This window comes from Bos indicus, chromosome 24 (genome assembly GCF_029378745.1).
Source record: "Bos indicus isolate NIAB-ARS_2022 breed Sahiwal x Tharparkar chromosome 24, NIAB-ARS_B.indTharparkar_mat_pri_1.0, whole genome shotgun sequence".
NCBI classification, from domain to species: domain Eukaryota; kingdom Metazoa; phylum Chordata; class Mammalia; order Artiodactyla; family Bovidae; genus Bos; species Bos indicus.
The window spans coordinates 42,221,589-42,237,522 of NC_091783.1; the positions used below are offsets into that span (position 1 = coordinate 42,221,589).

General features: G+C 44.7%; 1 protein-coding gene across 1 annotated transcript; it reads left to right on the forward strand.

The window, feature by feature from the left end:
- The first annotated feature begins 18 nt into the window (after positions 1-18).
- On the forward strand, positions 19-5,338 carry TXNDC2 (thioredoxin domain containing 2). Its single transcript, XM_019986475.2, has 2 exons — positions 19-2,937; positions 3,228-5,338. The coding sequence occupies exons 1-2, from the start codon at positions 2,865-2,867 to the stop codon at positions 5,099-5,101; spliced, it is 1,947 nt and encodes a 648-aa protein (XP_019842034.2). The 5' UTR covers positions 19-2,864; the 3' UTR covers positions 5,102-5,338.
- The last annotated feature ends 10,596 nt before the right edge of the window (positions 5,339-15,934 follow it).

A 15,934-nucleotide genomic window follows, 5' to 3' on the forward strand; every position in this document is an offset into this window, starting at 1 on the left:
CAGTTTCCTCATATATAAGATGCAGAGTGTAATTCAAATGCACCCTTACCCACAATTCTGGAATCTCAAAAGCCTCAGAAGAGACTTTTTCTGAAGTTTGATACAGACTCCTCTGGCTGTGAAATCAGAGCTGAGCGGATGTGATGTTCTTTGTAGTTATTCATCCCACCAAGGAGAGGGACAATGTCTGCATGTCCCATTGCAGAAATCCTGCTGTTTGCTCATCGGTTGATCCTTGGCTCTGCTGTAGGCTCTGTGATATATGCACCAGATTGCTGTCAGAAAACCCAAGCAAGATTCTGAGTTCCCAAAACCCCTGCCCCCAAGGTGTCACACAAGGTATGATATCCACCATATTCATGAGGAACTGTCCGTGGGGGCTCTGGGCAACCAGCGGGGCCATGTGTACACAGTCTCCGACACCCTAGGGGTCTCCTGAGTGGGCTGCACGGTTTCACTCAACAGAGAACACCTCTTTCAGTCCTGGCACAGAGCCGATGCTCATAAGCAAGACACTCGAGTATAGTGACCTGCTTTGCCCTGGCTGCTGCACCAGGTGTTTTATATCACATGACCTTCTGTTTTCACAATCCCTGTATCAGGCAGATACCATGATTGCATCCATGCTACAAATGAGGAAACAGGCCCAAGAAGTTAGTAAGTCACATAAAACCATAGACTAGGAAGAGCTGTTGTTGTTTAGTCACTAAATTGTGTCTGACTCTTTTGTGACTCCTTGGATGTAGCCCACCAGGCTCCTCTGTCCCTGGGACTTCCTAGGGCAAGAATACTGGAGTGGGCTGTCATTTCCTCTCCTGGGGATCTTCCTGGACCAGGGATTGAACCCACATTTCCTGCATTGGCGGGCGGATTCTTTACCACTGAGCCACCAGGGAAGCCCAGACTAGGAAGAAAGGAGGAGCCAAATGTCAGCTTCTGTTATTTTTTCCTTTTTCAATTAAGATTTTTAAAAAACTTTTAAAATGGAGATATAATTAACACATATTAGTTTCAAATGTACAACATAATGATTCTATATTTGTGTATCTTGTGAAATGATCACCATGTAAGTCTAATTAACATCTGTCACCACACATAGTTAAAATTTCTTTTTCTTGTGATGAGAACTTTTAAGATCTACTCTCTTAGCAATGTTCAAATATGCAGTGTGGTGTTATTAATGATTAATTACATATTAATATATTGATTAATTGTGGACACCACGCTCCTGGGGGATTTCAGCCTAAGGAACATGGTTTCACTCTGGTGACAGCTCTGTCTTCCGATTCCTGCCCTTTCTCCGTAATATGTGGGTATACAGGGCTGTGCGAACTCTGGCTGGTTGTGGGTTCACAGGGCTGTATGGACTTGCTGTTCCTGAGCCCCCCGCCTCCTGCTGGTTCCCAGGTGAGGCGGTTGGTCTGGCCTGGTCCTGGAACTGGGAACTGTTAAGGATGGAGGAGGCTGTCTGGTGTTAGGGCCCGTGCTGTCACCCCCTGGTCACGCCTGTGCCCCTGGTCCTTGCCTCTCACTGCAAATCGCCCTGTACTGTGGCTTCTTTGTTCTTCTTGAGCTTCTCCTGGTTCGAAGAGAAGCTCAAGTCTTAGAACATCACAGCCCCACTTGGGATGAGAGGACCTCCCTGGCCCAGCAATCTGCCCATCACCCCTACTGCCATGGGCACATGGAGCCCACATGGCTGTGGCATTTCCTAGGCTTCCAGGTGGTGCGGGAGGCAGGTGCTCCTTCGCTTCCAGCTCTCTTCTGAACACATCCAACCTGGGTCCTTGCTGAGGCTTCTGCCTGGAGAGGGGAGGCCAGGATTCTGTCACATGGATGGGGAACCATCACTACTGCCTCTTCTCAGTTAGAGAACTCCTCCATGTCATAATCTCCCTTCCCAATATCCAAATTGGACATCTGATTAGCAGGTAGGACTTTGCAGAAGAGGGTGATGTGGTTGAGAGGAGACCTGTTGTTGCTATTTAGTCATTCAGTTGTGTCCGACTCTTTTCGACCCCAATTGCAGCACGCCAGGCTTCCCTGTCCTTCGCTATCTCCTGGAGTTTACTCAAAGTCATGTCCATGGAATGAGTGATGCCATCCAACCATCTTATCCTCTGTTGCCCCCTTCTCCTCCTTCCTTCAATCTTTCCAAGCATCAGGGTCTTTTCCAATGAGTTGGCTCTTTGCATCAGGTGGCCTAAGTATTGGAGCTTCAGCTTCAGCATCTGTCCTTCCAATGACTATTCAGGGTTGTTTTCCTTTTAGATTGACTATTTTGATCTCCTTAAAGAGTCTCCTCCAGCACCACAGTTCGAGGAGATCACAGAGGAGACCTTAGTAGATGGTTGTGGTGGCCGAGTCACAAAGAGAAGGCTGTGGCTGGGGACGACCTGGAGGAAGGGGGTAGGAAAGATGGTTTCAAGTCACCCCCCCTGGATGGGGCACTCGGCAGGCAGCCCAGCCCAGTATCAGGAGTGTGGGCTCGGAACCTGCCCCACAGATGAGCTCTGGGACCTTGACTTGGTCCCATAACTTCTCTAAGGCTGAGTTTTCTCACTTGTAAGGTGGAGATCACAATGGGACTTACCTCAGTGGTTTGTTGTAGGAAATAATGCCTGTGAATTCACTTCAGGCACGGCATGGCCCCACACACAGAGCAGCCCCAAAACACAGAGTGTCATGAAACTCTCAAATGGGACACTTGTGAAAACAGAGAGGGCAGGCCGGCTGTAGGCTCTACCCCAGTACAGGTTGTTACTTGACATATGATGTTTGGTTGGAGAAGGTTGAAGGGGATGGCCTTGCTGGTGCCATGAGGCACCTGTGAAGTAGGGGTGGGTAGAGACCAGGAACTGGAAATGGAAAGTGATGAAGCTGGGGTCCTGGAGGAACCGGAAATGAGGTCAGACAACCAAGGAGAAACAAATGAAGGTGAGGATAAAGGTCAGGAGGAGGGAAGGGGCTGCTTTGGGGACCTGTGTGCTTAGGGGGTCAGCTGCAGTGTCAAGCTAAGCAGAGAAGTTTGTAGTTAAAGGGGAAAAAACCTAGGTGAAGATTATGTGTAATCACATGCCGCTTGGTCTTGTGTGGAATATGAGTATGCAAATGAATGTATCAGAAGACTACCTTCACGCGCTCTAAGAAGGACTCCTGTCCATCTTCCTTGGAGTAGATGATCAGAATGCTTTTATTTCTTCTCTGATATTTTTTTTTTTCTTCAGAAAGCCCATTATTACAGGTTATGTCCAGCCATGTGACTCTCCAGGTCCCAGCACACCCCCTGGAGGCCTTTGTCCACGAGGTCAGCAATGTTCAACAGACACATGTGGGGGCATCCAAAGCCCTGCAGGCTGTGCACACACTCCCACCTGAGCAGAGTGGTGACACCCCCAGCTCTCCAGCCCAGGTTGTCCTGCCTAAGCAGGGGGACTTTCTCAATTCCTCAGCAAAAGCCGTCCCATCCGACCAGGCTGACACTCCCAGTTTCCCAGAAAAGACCATCCTATCAAAAGAGAGGGAAATTCTCGATTCCTCCCAGCAGAACATTTTGCCCAAGCAGGCTGCTACCCTCAATTCCTCAATCCAAACCATTTCACCAAAACAGGGTAACATTCCCAATTTCCCAGAAAAAAACATCCTGCCAAAAGAGGGTGACATTCTCAATCCCCCCAGTAAAACTACCCTGCACAAGCAGGCCAACACCCCCAATTCTTCAGAAAAAACCACCTTGCCCAAGCAGGGCGACACCCCTAAGCCCTCAGCCAAAACCATTTTGCCCAAGGAGGCTGATGCCCCCATCTCCCCAATCCAAACCATTCTGCCCAATCAGTCTTATGCCTCCAAATTCTCAGAAAAAACCATCTCGACAAAAGAGGGTGACATTTTCAACACCCCAGCCAAAGTCATTCCATCATGGCCGGCTGACTCCCCCAATTTCCCAGCCAAGATCAATCCATCACGGCAGGCTGACTCCCCCAAGTTCCCAGCCAAGATCATCTTACCCAAACAGGCTGACTCCCCTAACTCCCCAAACCAAATCCTCCCACCCAAGCGGACTGACTCCCCCAGTTTCCCAGGCAAAATCATTTCATCACAGCAGGCTGACTCCCCCAAATTCCCACTCAAAACTGCCCTGCACAGGCAGGTGGACATCCCCACTTCTTCAGAAAAAAACATCTCACCCAAGCAGGACAATACCCCCAATTTTCCAGCAAAATTCAGTTTGCCCAAGAAGAGTAAAACCAACAAGTTCACAACCAAAGCCATTCTGTCTAAGCAGGGTGACACCCCAAAGTCCTCAGCCAAAACCATCATGCCCAAGGAGGGTGAGACCCCCAAGCCCTCAGCGGAAACCATTCTGCCCAAAGCGGGTGAGATCCCCAAGTCCTCAGCTGAAACCATTCTGCCCAAGGAGGGTGAGACCCTCAAGTCCTCAGCCAAAACCATTCTGCCCAAGGAAGGTCAGACTCCCAAGTCCTCAACCAAAACCATTCTACTCAAGGAAGGTGAGACCCCCAAGTCCTCAGCCGAAACCATTCTGCCCAAGGATGGTGAGACCCCCAAGTCCTCAGCTGAAACCATTCTGCCCAAGGAGGGTGAGACCCCCAAGTCCTCAGCCGAAACCATTCTGCCCAAGGAGGGTGAGACCCCCAAGTCCTCAACCGAAACCATTCTACTCAAGGCGGGTGAGACCACCAGGTCCTTAGAGCACACAGTCTGGTCCGCAGAAGGCAATAGCCTGCAGTCAGAGGAAGACACAGAGCTCCTGGATGACAACCTGGTGAAGGTGATCCTGAGCAAAGACGACTTCAAGATGGCGCTAAAGGAAGCTGGTGAGCAGCTGGTGGCCGTGGACTTCTCGGCCACGTGGTGCCGGCCCTGCAAGACCATCAAGTCCCTCTTCCAGGCCCTGTCCCTGAAGCACGAGGATGTGGTGTTCCTGGAAGTCGATGCCGACGAGTGTGAGGAACTGGTGAGAGAGTGCAAGGTCGATTGCATTCCAACCTTCCAGTTTTATAGAAAAGAAGAAAAGGTGGGCCAGTTTTCTGGTGCCCTGCACGAAAAACTTGAGACACTCATTGCAGAATTAAAGTGATCATGTGTTCCAAAAGCGTTAGAAATAGTCGGCTATTCATAGCTTCTGATTTTCTTATTTATGAAGAAAGATGAGGGGTGACAAAAGTGTGTGTTCAAGTGGCACCTGCTTGTAAATCAGAAACATCGACTCTACCCTTTCTGAAAAGCCCTAATACCTGTTGTGCCCATGTCCTTGTTGATGGAACGGGTGTGAAATTATAATATCATTTCCTCTGATATAGATGGGAAGTCCAGCTGTCCTACTTCCCCCCACCTTTTTTTTTTTGGCCGCACTGCATGGCAATGTGGAATCTTAGTTCCCCAACTAAGGATTAAACCTGTACCCCTTGGACTGGAAACCCAGAGTTTTAACTGCTGGACCATCAAGGAAGTCCCTGTCCCCTATTTTTTTAATCTTGATTTTTTCTTTTTCACTCACTCTTGAAAAAATTTGTTTCACTCACTCATGTAGTCCTAGTGGCAACATTGGAAATTTAGATCATTTTTTTGTTGTTGTTGTTTAATAGCTAAGTTGTGTCCAACTCTTTGCCACCCTGTGAACTGCAGCATGCCGGCCTTCCCTTCCGTCGCTATCTTCCAGAGTTTGCTCAAACTCACGTCCGTTGAGTTAGTGATGCCATCCAACCATCTCGTCCTCTGTCTCCCTCTTCTTCTCCTGCCCTCGATCTTTCCCAGCATCAGGGTCTTTTCAAATGAGTCAAACAGGATATGGCAAGAGTGAACATCAACATTTTAGGAACCAGTGAACTAAAATGGACGGGAATGGGATAATTTAATTCAGATGACCACTGTATCTACTACCATGGGCAAGAATCCCTGAGAAAGAATGGAGCAGCCCTTATAGTCAACAAGAGAATCCAAAATGCAGTTCTTGACTGCAATCTCAAAAGTGACAGTGATTTTGGTTAATTTCCAAGGCAAACCATTCAACATCACAGTAACAAGTCTATGCCCCAACCTCTAATGCTGAAGAAGCTGAAGTTAAATGATTCTGTGAAGACCTACAAGACTTCCTAGAACTGACACCAAAAATACTCTTCTGTAGAGGGACATGATTTAATGATGAGTGGGAATTTCTTTTCTGATGTTCATGAACCTTTGGGATTTCTGATAAGATATTTTTGGAAGTAAAGAATTTGAAAGAGTCACGTATCTAACCTCCTTCGTGTACAGGAAGTACTATGGTGACGTCAGGGAATTTCACAGGCTCTGTAAACCTCTAGAGGGTTCATCAGTGTCAGAGCTGACATGGAGGCCATGGTTCCAGATTTTAAGTTTGGACCTCTTTCTACTGACCCGTGCTCACACAATCTGAGACAACGCAAAACTTGTGATTTGCTGCCACCAAGAACTTTATGATTCAAATTTCAGTTAGTGTGACCCTTGCTGCCATTATGACATCAGCACCCCAGTAGCAAGTTCCTGCTTTGTTGTTCTGGCAACTGGGTTTCTGACACCTGCTCTCAGGTGCCTCAGAGTATGTGTGTATGTACGTATATGCATGTGTATGTACTCATATGGGCTTCCCAGGTGGCTCAGTGGTAAAGAAAACACTGGCCAATGCAGGAGACACAGGAGACGCAGGTACTGTTCCTGAGTCAGAGAGATTCCCCTAGAAGAGGAAATGGCAACCCACTCTAATATTCTTGCCTGGGAAATCTCATGGACAGAGGAACCTGATAGGCTATAGTCCATGCAGTAACAAAGAGTCAGATACAGCTGAGCACATACACACACACACACACACACACACACACACACACACACACACGTATACATATATTTCATGTGTATACATGTAGTTAAGGGACGGGTACGCAACTCTGGGCAGGCAATTCTGGGGGCCTGAGACACCAGGAGCAAATGGGTGGCTCTTGAGGGTCTAGTTTGATCCATGGAGGATCTGGAAATCTACACTATAAGAGAACTGGTCCATGCTCCTCAAACAACCTCAGCACCATTCTCTTGACTGGATAATGATCAGACAGTGGCCAGGACAGAGTCATGTTCTCTGTACTCAGAAGACTCAAATATGGACACTCCATTTTGCTAACTAAGAATCATGTACTATAAAAAAATGAGCCAAGCAGCTGTTGTCACCTCTAATCTTTAGCATGAAGGAGAAATAAGACACACTTCTAATTAGGAGCATGATTCCAGATAATCGTCTTGACTGTGAATGATGATAAATCTAACTAGAGTCTTTGTAAGAATCAATGGAAAACCTGTTTGAGTTGATAAGAGAACTTGACAAAATGGTGGTATTCAGAGAATATCCAGAAGTCAACAGTGTCCTTTTGATTCAGTGATAAGTGATTGGGAATCTTCATGGGAAAATAGTGATGAAAAAATACCTGGCAACAGTCCTAACTAGAATGGTAAGGATGATTAAGACTAAATCTAGAAGTTTGAAGACATAGTCAACAAATAGGTCTAAATGAAATGAGACAAGATATCGATTCTTTCCACTTAATTAGCAGACTATAATTCCCAAGCAACATTTCAATGAGTCCTTGGGAGAACCTGAAAAAATACTTAAAAAACATAGATAGGAACAGACAGGAAAAAGTTTAAAAAGAGAAGAAATGAAGAGGAATTTGCCCCATAATTAGTATATAGTATAATTATACTGCTGCTGCTGCTGCTGCTGCTAAGTCGCTTCAGTTGTGTCCGACTCTGTGAGACCCCATAGATGGCAGCCCACCAGGCTCCCCGTCCCTGGGATTCTCCAGGCAAGAGTACTGGAGTGGGGTGCCATTGCCTTCTCCAATGCATGAAAGTGAAAAGTGAAAGTGAAGTCACTCAGTTGTGTCCGACTCTTCGAAATCCCATGGACTGCAGGCTACCAGGCTCCTCCACCCATGAGATTTTCCAGGCAAGAGTACTGGAGTGGGTTGCCAATGCCTTCTCCGATAATTATACTAATATAATACTAATATGTCCTGGCTGTTCTTTGGAAGGACTGATGCTGAAGCTGAAACTCCAGTACTTTGGCCACCTCATAAGAAGAGTTGACTCATTGGAAAATACTCTGATGCTGGGAGGAATTGGGGGCAGGAAGAGAAGGGGACGACAAAGATGAGATGGCTGGATGGCATCACCGACTCAATGGACATGAGTTTTAGTGAACTCTGGGAGTTGATGATGGACAGGGAGGCCTGGCGTGCTGCGATTCATGGGGTCACAAAGAGTTGGACATGACTAAGTGACTGAACTGAACTGAACTGAATATACATATAATTAGTATAGTCATTGTGTACAAGTGTGGTGATACCAATAGTACTATTGAGGAAGGAAGAAAAGAGAGCAATGAATCATAATAATAACCAAAAATCAGAATTTGGTGTGTAAATAGTAGTATAGGAAAAAGAAAATATTTCAGTTCAAAGGACCATGACTAGATTATTACATTTTTAATTGTATAGAAAAATTTAGGTCTTTGAGAAAAAAATCAGTTGACATCCTTATTCCCATGCCAGATACCAAATAAATAAAAAACTGGATTAAATATTAAAAAATAAAACATGAAATCATTTAAAAATTGAAGAAGATTTAGTTAAATCTTCCACCCATCTGATTCATGTACGGGCAAAGAATTTTTCAAATACAAGTGCAATTAAAGACTTCTGAACATGTAAAACATTTAAACATTTCCATGCTAAATTAGAAACACAATAAGAAATAAAAGCTGAAAAAATATTTGCCAAATATATGACATAAAATTCAATGTTTTTACTCTAAAAAGTACTCTAGTAAATCAGTAAGAAAAATGGAGCACCTCAACAGAAAAGTAAGCCAAAGGCACAGTTTATATTAGAGTAAGAACAAATGGGTGATAAACGTGGACATTTTTTACTGATAGGAAAATAAAAGCAAAAGTCACCAAGACTTTGATAGCAGGATTCACTGGGATGCAGGAAAACAGCCACTCACCAGCTGCCAAGAGTTAAGATGCTGCCAAGCCTTGAGACACAGCAGGATAAGAAAGGTGCAGACCCTTTGTGAACCTGAGCCTGTGCACACATCTGCTCCAACTGCCGTGGCTGCCGGGACACAATCCCACACACCGTGGGATTAAACAGACACGTCTCTCTCACGGCCTTGGGGGCCGGAAGTCCGAGGCCAGGGCGTCGTCAGGGTTGGTCTACGCCGAGGCCTCTCCCGGGCTTGAGATGGTTCCCTGTCACTGTTTTGCCTTCATGCGCAGGCCTGGCATCTGTGTGTCCAAACCTCCTCCTCTTATGACACCAGTCAGATTGGACTAGGGCCCACCCGAACAGCTTCATTTTAGTTTAATCAAGTCTTTGAAGAGCTTATCTCCAAACACAGTCATTTTATGAGGTATGGGGGCTGGGAATTCAATGTGTGGATTTGGGGGAGGACATAATCTAACCCTCAGCAGCTCTAGCTGAGGCTCAGGGTCTGCCCTCTGGGCTGAGTCTCAAAAAAAAAAAAAGAAAAAAGGTCATTTCCAGGGAGATATAGGAGCTCACATCTGGACACTACCAATCAGGGAAGGGGGTGTCCTAAGAAACTCTGCCTCAGGGCCCCATGGAGTCAGCCCAACAGCACCAGCGGGGGCTTCTCCAAAGGCCCGGGAGGACATGGTGCCAAGTGGTCTGTGGTCCCCCTGGAATGCAGGCCTCGAAGCACAGACCGAAAGACCATGATGCTGAGGCCACAGGTGCAGTGAGGCCAGTCAGTGTCCATTGCTCCAGACGATTCCCCTACCTTGAGAGAAACCTCGGAGGGCTGGGAGGGCCGGTCACCAAGCTCCCATACCGCAGGGCAGAAGGCCTGTGCTGACCTCTTACCCTCAAGCAGGCTGGCCAGGGGGGAGGCGGTGTCAGATCCCCTTCTGCTCCCCCTGCAGGAGGGAGGGGAGTGAACTCAGGGTGGTCAGGACCAGGTTAAACCAGCATTTCTCAAACCACCAGTAATAAAACCACATGCAGAGCTGCTAAACACCCAGATGTCCAGGCATCTGTTCTTGAGAAATCAGATTCAATTGTACATCCAATCGGATTTCCCCTGTAACTATAGGCCTTAAAAATAAATAAACTCTATGCTTTATTCAAAAGACAAATTATAACACTCAAGTTTCACAAAAGATAGCACATGGAACATAAATCCAAAGAGAGTAGGAAACGCTTATGAGCTAGGCACTCAGAAAGATGCAAAGGATACGAGCAGGGTGAGAGAGTTTGGAGGTCTGCTTTTCAAAGTGATGCTTTAGAAATGCATTTTTCTCCAAGTGTGAACAATTTAATTTCATGGTGGGGATCCACACAGAGGTTGAATTCATAGGGGATTCATCCTATTCCTCGGATGCTTAACATGTCTGTCTCTTTGAGGCAGAAATGTTCAAATGTTTCAAATTATACTCAGTAAATACGTAAAAGATGTTGGTAGACTGTTGCTTAGAGAATCCCATTGTGATTTGGGGCATGTTTTTAAGATCTTGCAAAGGAATTATGAAATGGTACATTCCGTGGAGATAGAAGTTGACTAAAAAACAAAATAAATCAAAAAGTACAAAGAGAAGGTGGCTGCAAATTCTAAAATAATAGTGGCACTTTAATCAGGAGCTCCTTTACACCCATGGTGAAAAAGAGTCAGCCACGGCAACGATGACTATAAGGATCAGTGCAGCAAGGAGCCAGGTAAAGCTCCATGGTTCGGGAAGATCAAGATTTTCAGCTTCTAGAGCAGAAAAAAATGATTGATTCGAATATATGAAAACATAGAGAGTGGTGAACATGAGGTTAAAGTTGGTAAGGAGAGGCAGTGATTGAAACGAAAGAAGGTGAATTGTTAAAACCGGGAGAAAATGTGATTTTTCTGTTGCCTATCGGTAGAAATTTTGGTGCTTTTATGCTCAAATGTCAAGTCAGCTTCTTTTAGGTTAAGATGGTGATTTCAAGCAAGGGTGAGACATGGCCTGGAAAGATGGGAGAGGAGCAGGGTCGCTCCGGCATTGAGCGTGTCCATGGTCTTGATTGCTTTCACTTACTTTCACCACTTACTGGTGGGGTTTGATGAGGGTAGACAGGAGGGCAGCTTGAAAGGCAAAGCTAAACGCAGCTCTGATGACTCATAGATCAATATCTTTCATGGACATTAAGATGGCTTGGAGGAAGTCACCAGCCAGCTAATGATTCTCAGAAATGGCAGATGAAGCCAGTCGCCTCCCAGAGAAGGTTTTAAGGAGATTTCCTTTAACTCATGCCGGTTAAGGAGGGCCAGGCTGTGGTGTGTTGTTAGGCTCTCACGGACAGCCAAGTAACTGGAATCGGAGAAGCCTCTTAGTGAATCAATTCTACATCAGTGGCTTTTGGGGCTCTCCTTCCTATGTTCATCTCCTTAAATAATTTCATCTCTCCCTCTCAGCTTGAAATCACTCTTATGATAAAGGTGATTACTTTCAAATAAACTTTGTTTTTGTATCTGAGTTTTTTTAAAAAAAGCATTTACAAATCTGAACAATAACCTCACTTCATTTTGGATTGCTACTTTCATATATGCATTTAGATTTAAAGATGCTAAAATAAAATCGGGAGTTTTGCACATTGGATAACAGCTGCCATCATTTCTCCTCTGCAAGTCCCACCCATGGTACTGATTCTTTCCTAAAAAAAAAGGGCCAAGATTTATTATATATGGTTCAGACACTACACATGTTTATTGTTGATATTCGGGTTGAAGGCAAAAAGATGGGTGCATATGTCAGAAATGAGCTCTATTCAGAGCCAGTTGAGAAACTGTTTTGAATACAATGAATACTTGGAAATCATAGGTTCTCCTCTGGGAAAACTATTTAGAGATTCATAGGACACGGAAAACTCCTCTGTTTCCAATTAAAATTAATAAATTGATTTGTAATTCTTAGGACTTTTCTACACCTCATTGACTTGCTTAAATGTGAGATCTTGATAACCCTTGTTTATCTCCCGGATGGAGATTCCATGTCTTTGCAACACTTCAAGTGAAATACATCCAAACATCCCCTCTGTGGGAGGGAAGAGTTGAGCTGACCAGCAGGGGCATGGGGACTTCTGCAGGTCAAGGGTAAGTAAGGTCTCTCTCACTTCTGGCAGCAGAGGATGTCAACAAGCAGAAAATGAAGCAGTGAAGATGAGACCCAGGAAACTGGGAGGGGTCTGCAGAAGTTGCCAAAGCCACAGGGGTGATCTGTGGGTACAATATGGAACCTGGTTACTGGACATGGGAATAAGATAAGCTCAGGGGAGATGACGAGGGAAAGGATGAGAAGCGGAGGAGGTGGTCAAGCGGCAATGAGTGGGGCAGAGGTACAGCGCAGAGCTGGGTCATTCTGGCTTCAAGGCCATAGTCAGGACGGATAAACTCTGATGCTGCTCTTTTAATACATTTGTGGTTTAGTCGCTCAGTCATGTCTGACTCTTTGCTACTCCATGGACTGTAGCCCACCAGGCTCCTCTGTCCATGGGATTTCCCAGGCAAGGCTGCCATTTCCTCCTCCAGGGGATCTTCTCCACCCGGAGATCGAACCTGTGTCTCCTGCATTTCAGGCAGATTCTTTACAGCTGAGTCACCGAGGAAGCCCTGCAACACACTCATGATTTCTTAAATAAATCATTGGGCTACACCAGAACTCTAGAATTGTATTGCTTATGAAAATGTGAGAAACTGGATGGCTGTAACTCGAGTGTATTTACCAATCTTACTCTAAACTAGGTAATAGCCTGGGTGGCCAGAAACTCCATCTGAAATATAGTATGTTTAATCCTGTAATGGGGTTTCCCGTGCCTTATGAAAGACAATAAAAAGTTTGCTAATGTGTGGGGGAAGGAATGAGCTGGATCTGAGGCAGCCTTGGGTATTCTGTGTACTTCAACTTCTGATAATTTTCAACCATATTATTTAAAAAAGAGAGACGCCTAGATTTGTTTAGTAATCACTGGCAAATTTACATATAACTTAGGTAAATATTACTTTTCACATTGCCTCAGTTATTTTTATAAGAGAATTAGAAACAGGGAAATAGTTTTCACATCATATAAAACAATCGGTTGATTGAATGTCTTTTATATTTTCAATGAGTAGTAATTATACCTTTTCCTGTTATTACATTTCTCTACGTTGAGTTATTTGTCAGAGATGATTTTAACCAAATTCTGAAGTTGATGTGAAATTTGTTAGTACACACAGTAGTGGACTAAATGGTGGCTCCAAAGATATTAGATCCTAACCCCAGGAACCTGTAAATGTTACCTTATTTGGAAAAAGGGTCTTTGCAGATTGTAATTAAATTAAGGGTCTCAAAATGAGAAGATAATCCATAATTATCTGGGTGAATCTTAGAGGTCTTCAGAGTGGAGTTATCCAAGAGAGGAAGAACGTGACTCAACACACACACTCACACATAGACACACACGCATGCACAGAGAAGGCCATGTGAACGTAGGGGCCCGTAGGGACTGCCAGCAACCACCAGAAGGTGAAAGGCTTCACCTCGGATTCTTCTCTAGCATCTCCAGAGGGGTTGCAGCCCTGTTCACACCTTGACTTTGGACTTCTGGCCTCCAGAGCTCTGGGAGAATAAGTATCTGTTGTTTTAAGCCACACTTAGTGGTAATTTGTTACAGAGGCCACAGAAACTAATATACTGCTGCTGCTAAGTCACTTCAGTCATGTCCACTCTGTGTGACCCCATAGACGGAAGCCCACCAGGCTCCCCCGTCCCTGGGATTCTCCAGGCAAGAACACTGGAGTGGGTTGCCATTTCCTTCTCCAGTGCTTGCATGCATGCTAAGTCGCTTCAATCGTGTCCGACTCTGTGTGACCCCATGGACAGCAACCCACCAGGCTCCTCTGACCACAGAATTCTCTAGGCAAGAGTACTGGAGTGGGTTGCCATTTCCTTATCCAGGAAACTAATATACTAATGAATAAAATAATTTTACTGTTTTGCAACAGGTGCATAAACATAAAATAGCAATGAGAGGTTGGTGTTAGGATACACTGAGGATCAACGTGTTACTGCATCTGAAATAAGCATTTCTAGCATGATGCTTTCTTTAATGGTCTAAGAAGTTTGTATTCTGTCCAGTTATAAGAATATTATTCATACACATCTTTTAATTATTTTCGTTCATCATAGGGTCAGGTAGAATGGACATGTCGGCTATTTTATCATAACCCACAAACCATTGCCTGCAAAATACAATTGTATGTTTTATTATATTTCTCTTTTTATTTAGCTCTTCTGCTAGTTTTCTGAACCAAGAGGATGGTCAATATCACAGGTCCCACATGAAAGATGACCTATGAATATTTTTTTTGACAAAAAGATTTTAATTGTTTAAAAAATTTAATTTTATTCAAATTTGGTTGATTTCTCTCTATATATGTATGTATATTCTTTTCCATGGTAGTTTAACATGGAATATTCAATATAGTTCCCTGTGCTGTACAGTAGGAACTGTTTAGCACAGTTTAGGAACTATTTATCCATTACATATATAATAATTTGCATCTACTAATTCCAAACTCCTAACCCACCCCTCCTCTAACCCCCTCCCTCCTCCATGGCAAATACCAGTCTGTTCTCTATGTCCATGATTCTTTTTTTATTTCATAGATAAGTTCATGTGTATCATATTTTAGATTTCACACAGAAGTGATATCATATGGTGTTTGTCTTTCTCTTTCTGACTCACTTAGTATGATAATCACTAGGTCCATCCACGTTGCTGCAAATGGCACTATCTTATTCTTTTCCATGGCTGAGTAGTGTTCCATTATATATACGTACCATATCTTTTTTATCCATTCAGGAAGATGACCTATGAATGTTAACACATTCATTGGAAGGCAAACAAAGCTATAGGAAAACAATGGTGTTGGAGCAGGAGACATTTCTAGGCCTTCCCCCCAGGATGGGTGAGAGGATATGCCCTGGAACGGAGGAGCAGTTAGCCAACGGAGCTGCCGGTGCTCTGTCCAGGATCCACTGATGGAAGAAAGGCCAAGTCCCCAGGAGGAAGAAAGGAACACTGCAGTGATTCCCTCAGGACCACCCCCAGAGGGACCCCTGGCCATTGACTCAGGTCACTACATACCAGGGAGAAGGAAACACCCAGATTTTCCAGTGTTTGGGGCATAGTCTTAGCTAACATGTATACTGCAGATCAGAAACGCCACCAGACACGTATCCTTCAGCCTGCCCCCTGCTATAGGGTGCCTTACCAGTGGCCCCCTTACCACCACACCACCCACCTGATGGTCGTTTTCTTGGGCCCTGAGTGTAAAATGCACATCTCAATGATTTCCTAAGAGAGAATGTACGGTTAGGGACCAAGCACCCTTTACTGCACTGCCAACATGCAGTAATTTATGTGTAAATATAAATTCTGGAACTTATATAATCATTTCCAAAATTGCACCATTACGAGGTTGTCTGGGCAGGCACACTCTAATTTCAGCTTAACATATTTCTTCTGAAACTGAACCACACTATAAGCTGGATCAGTGATAAACCCCACGCTCTCCAGGCTGGACTTTACATGGAGCTACAGACTCTTAAAGGACAAGTCATTCACTTTAAAATCCACTGCTAGCATATGAATTGTGATTTCATTCCCACTCTTCAGCCTGACAATTCTTCACAATTCATGTTTCTATTGATCTTTGGCCAGATTAAAAATAGGAATAATTATATCTTGGTTGCCACATGCTTGTTTTATTTCTCTGAGCTTGTCAACTCACCCTCCCGGGCAAGGACAAAGGGCAAGAAGCAGTCTGGCAGCTCAGCCTGCTGCTGACTCTGGTCGGGGCGCAGTGCGGGTGA

Coding starts and splice junctions, on each gene's coding strand:
- TXNDC2 (XM_019986475.2), top strand. CDS start 2,865: ATGGAAAGTGATGAAGCTGGGGTCCTGGAGGAACCGGAAATGAGGTCA. Junction 2,938..3,227: donor CCAAGGAGAAACAAATGAAG/GTGAGGATAAAG, acceptor TTTTTTCTTCAG/AAAGCCCATTATTACAGGTT.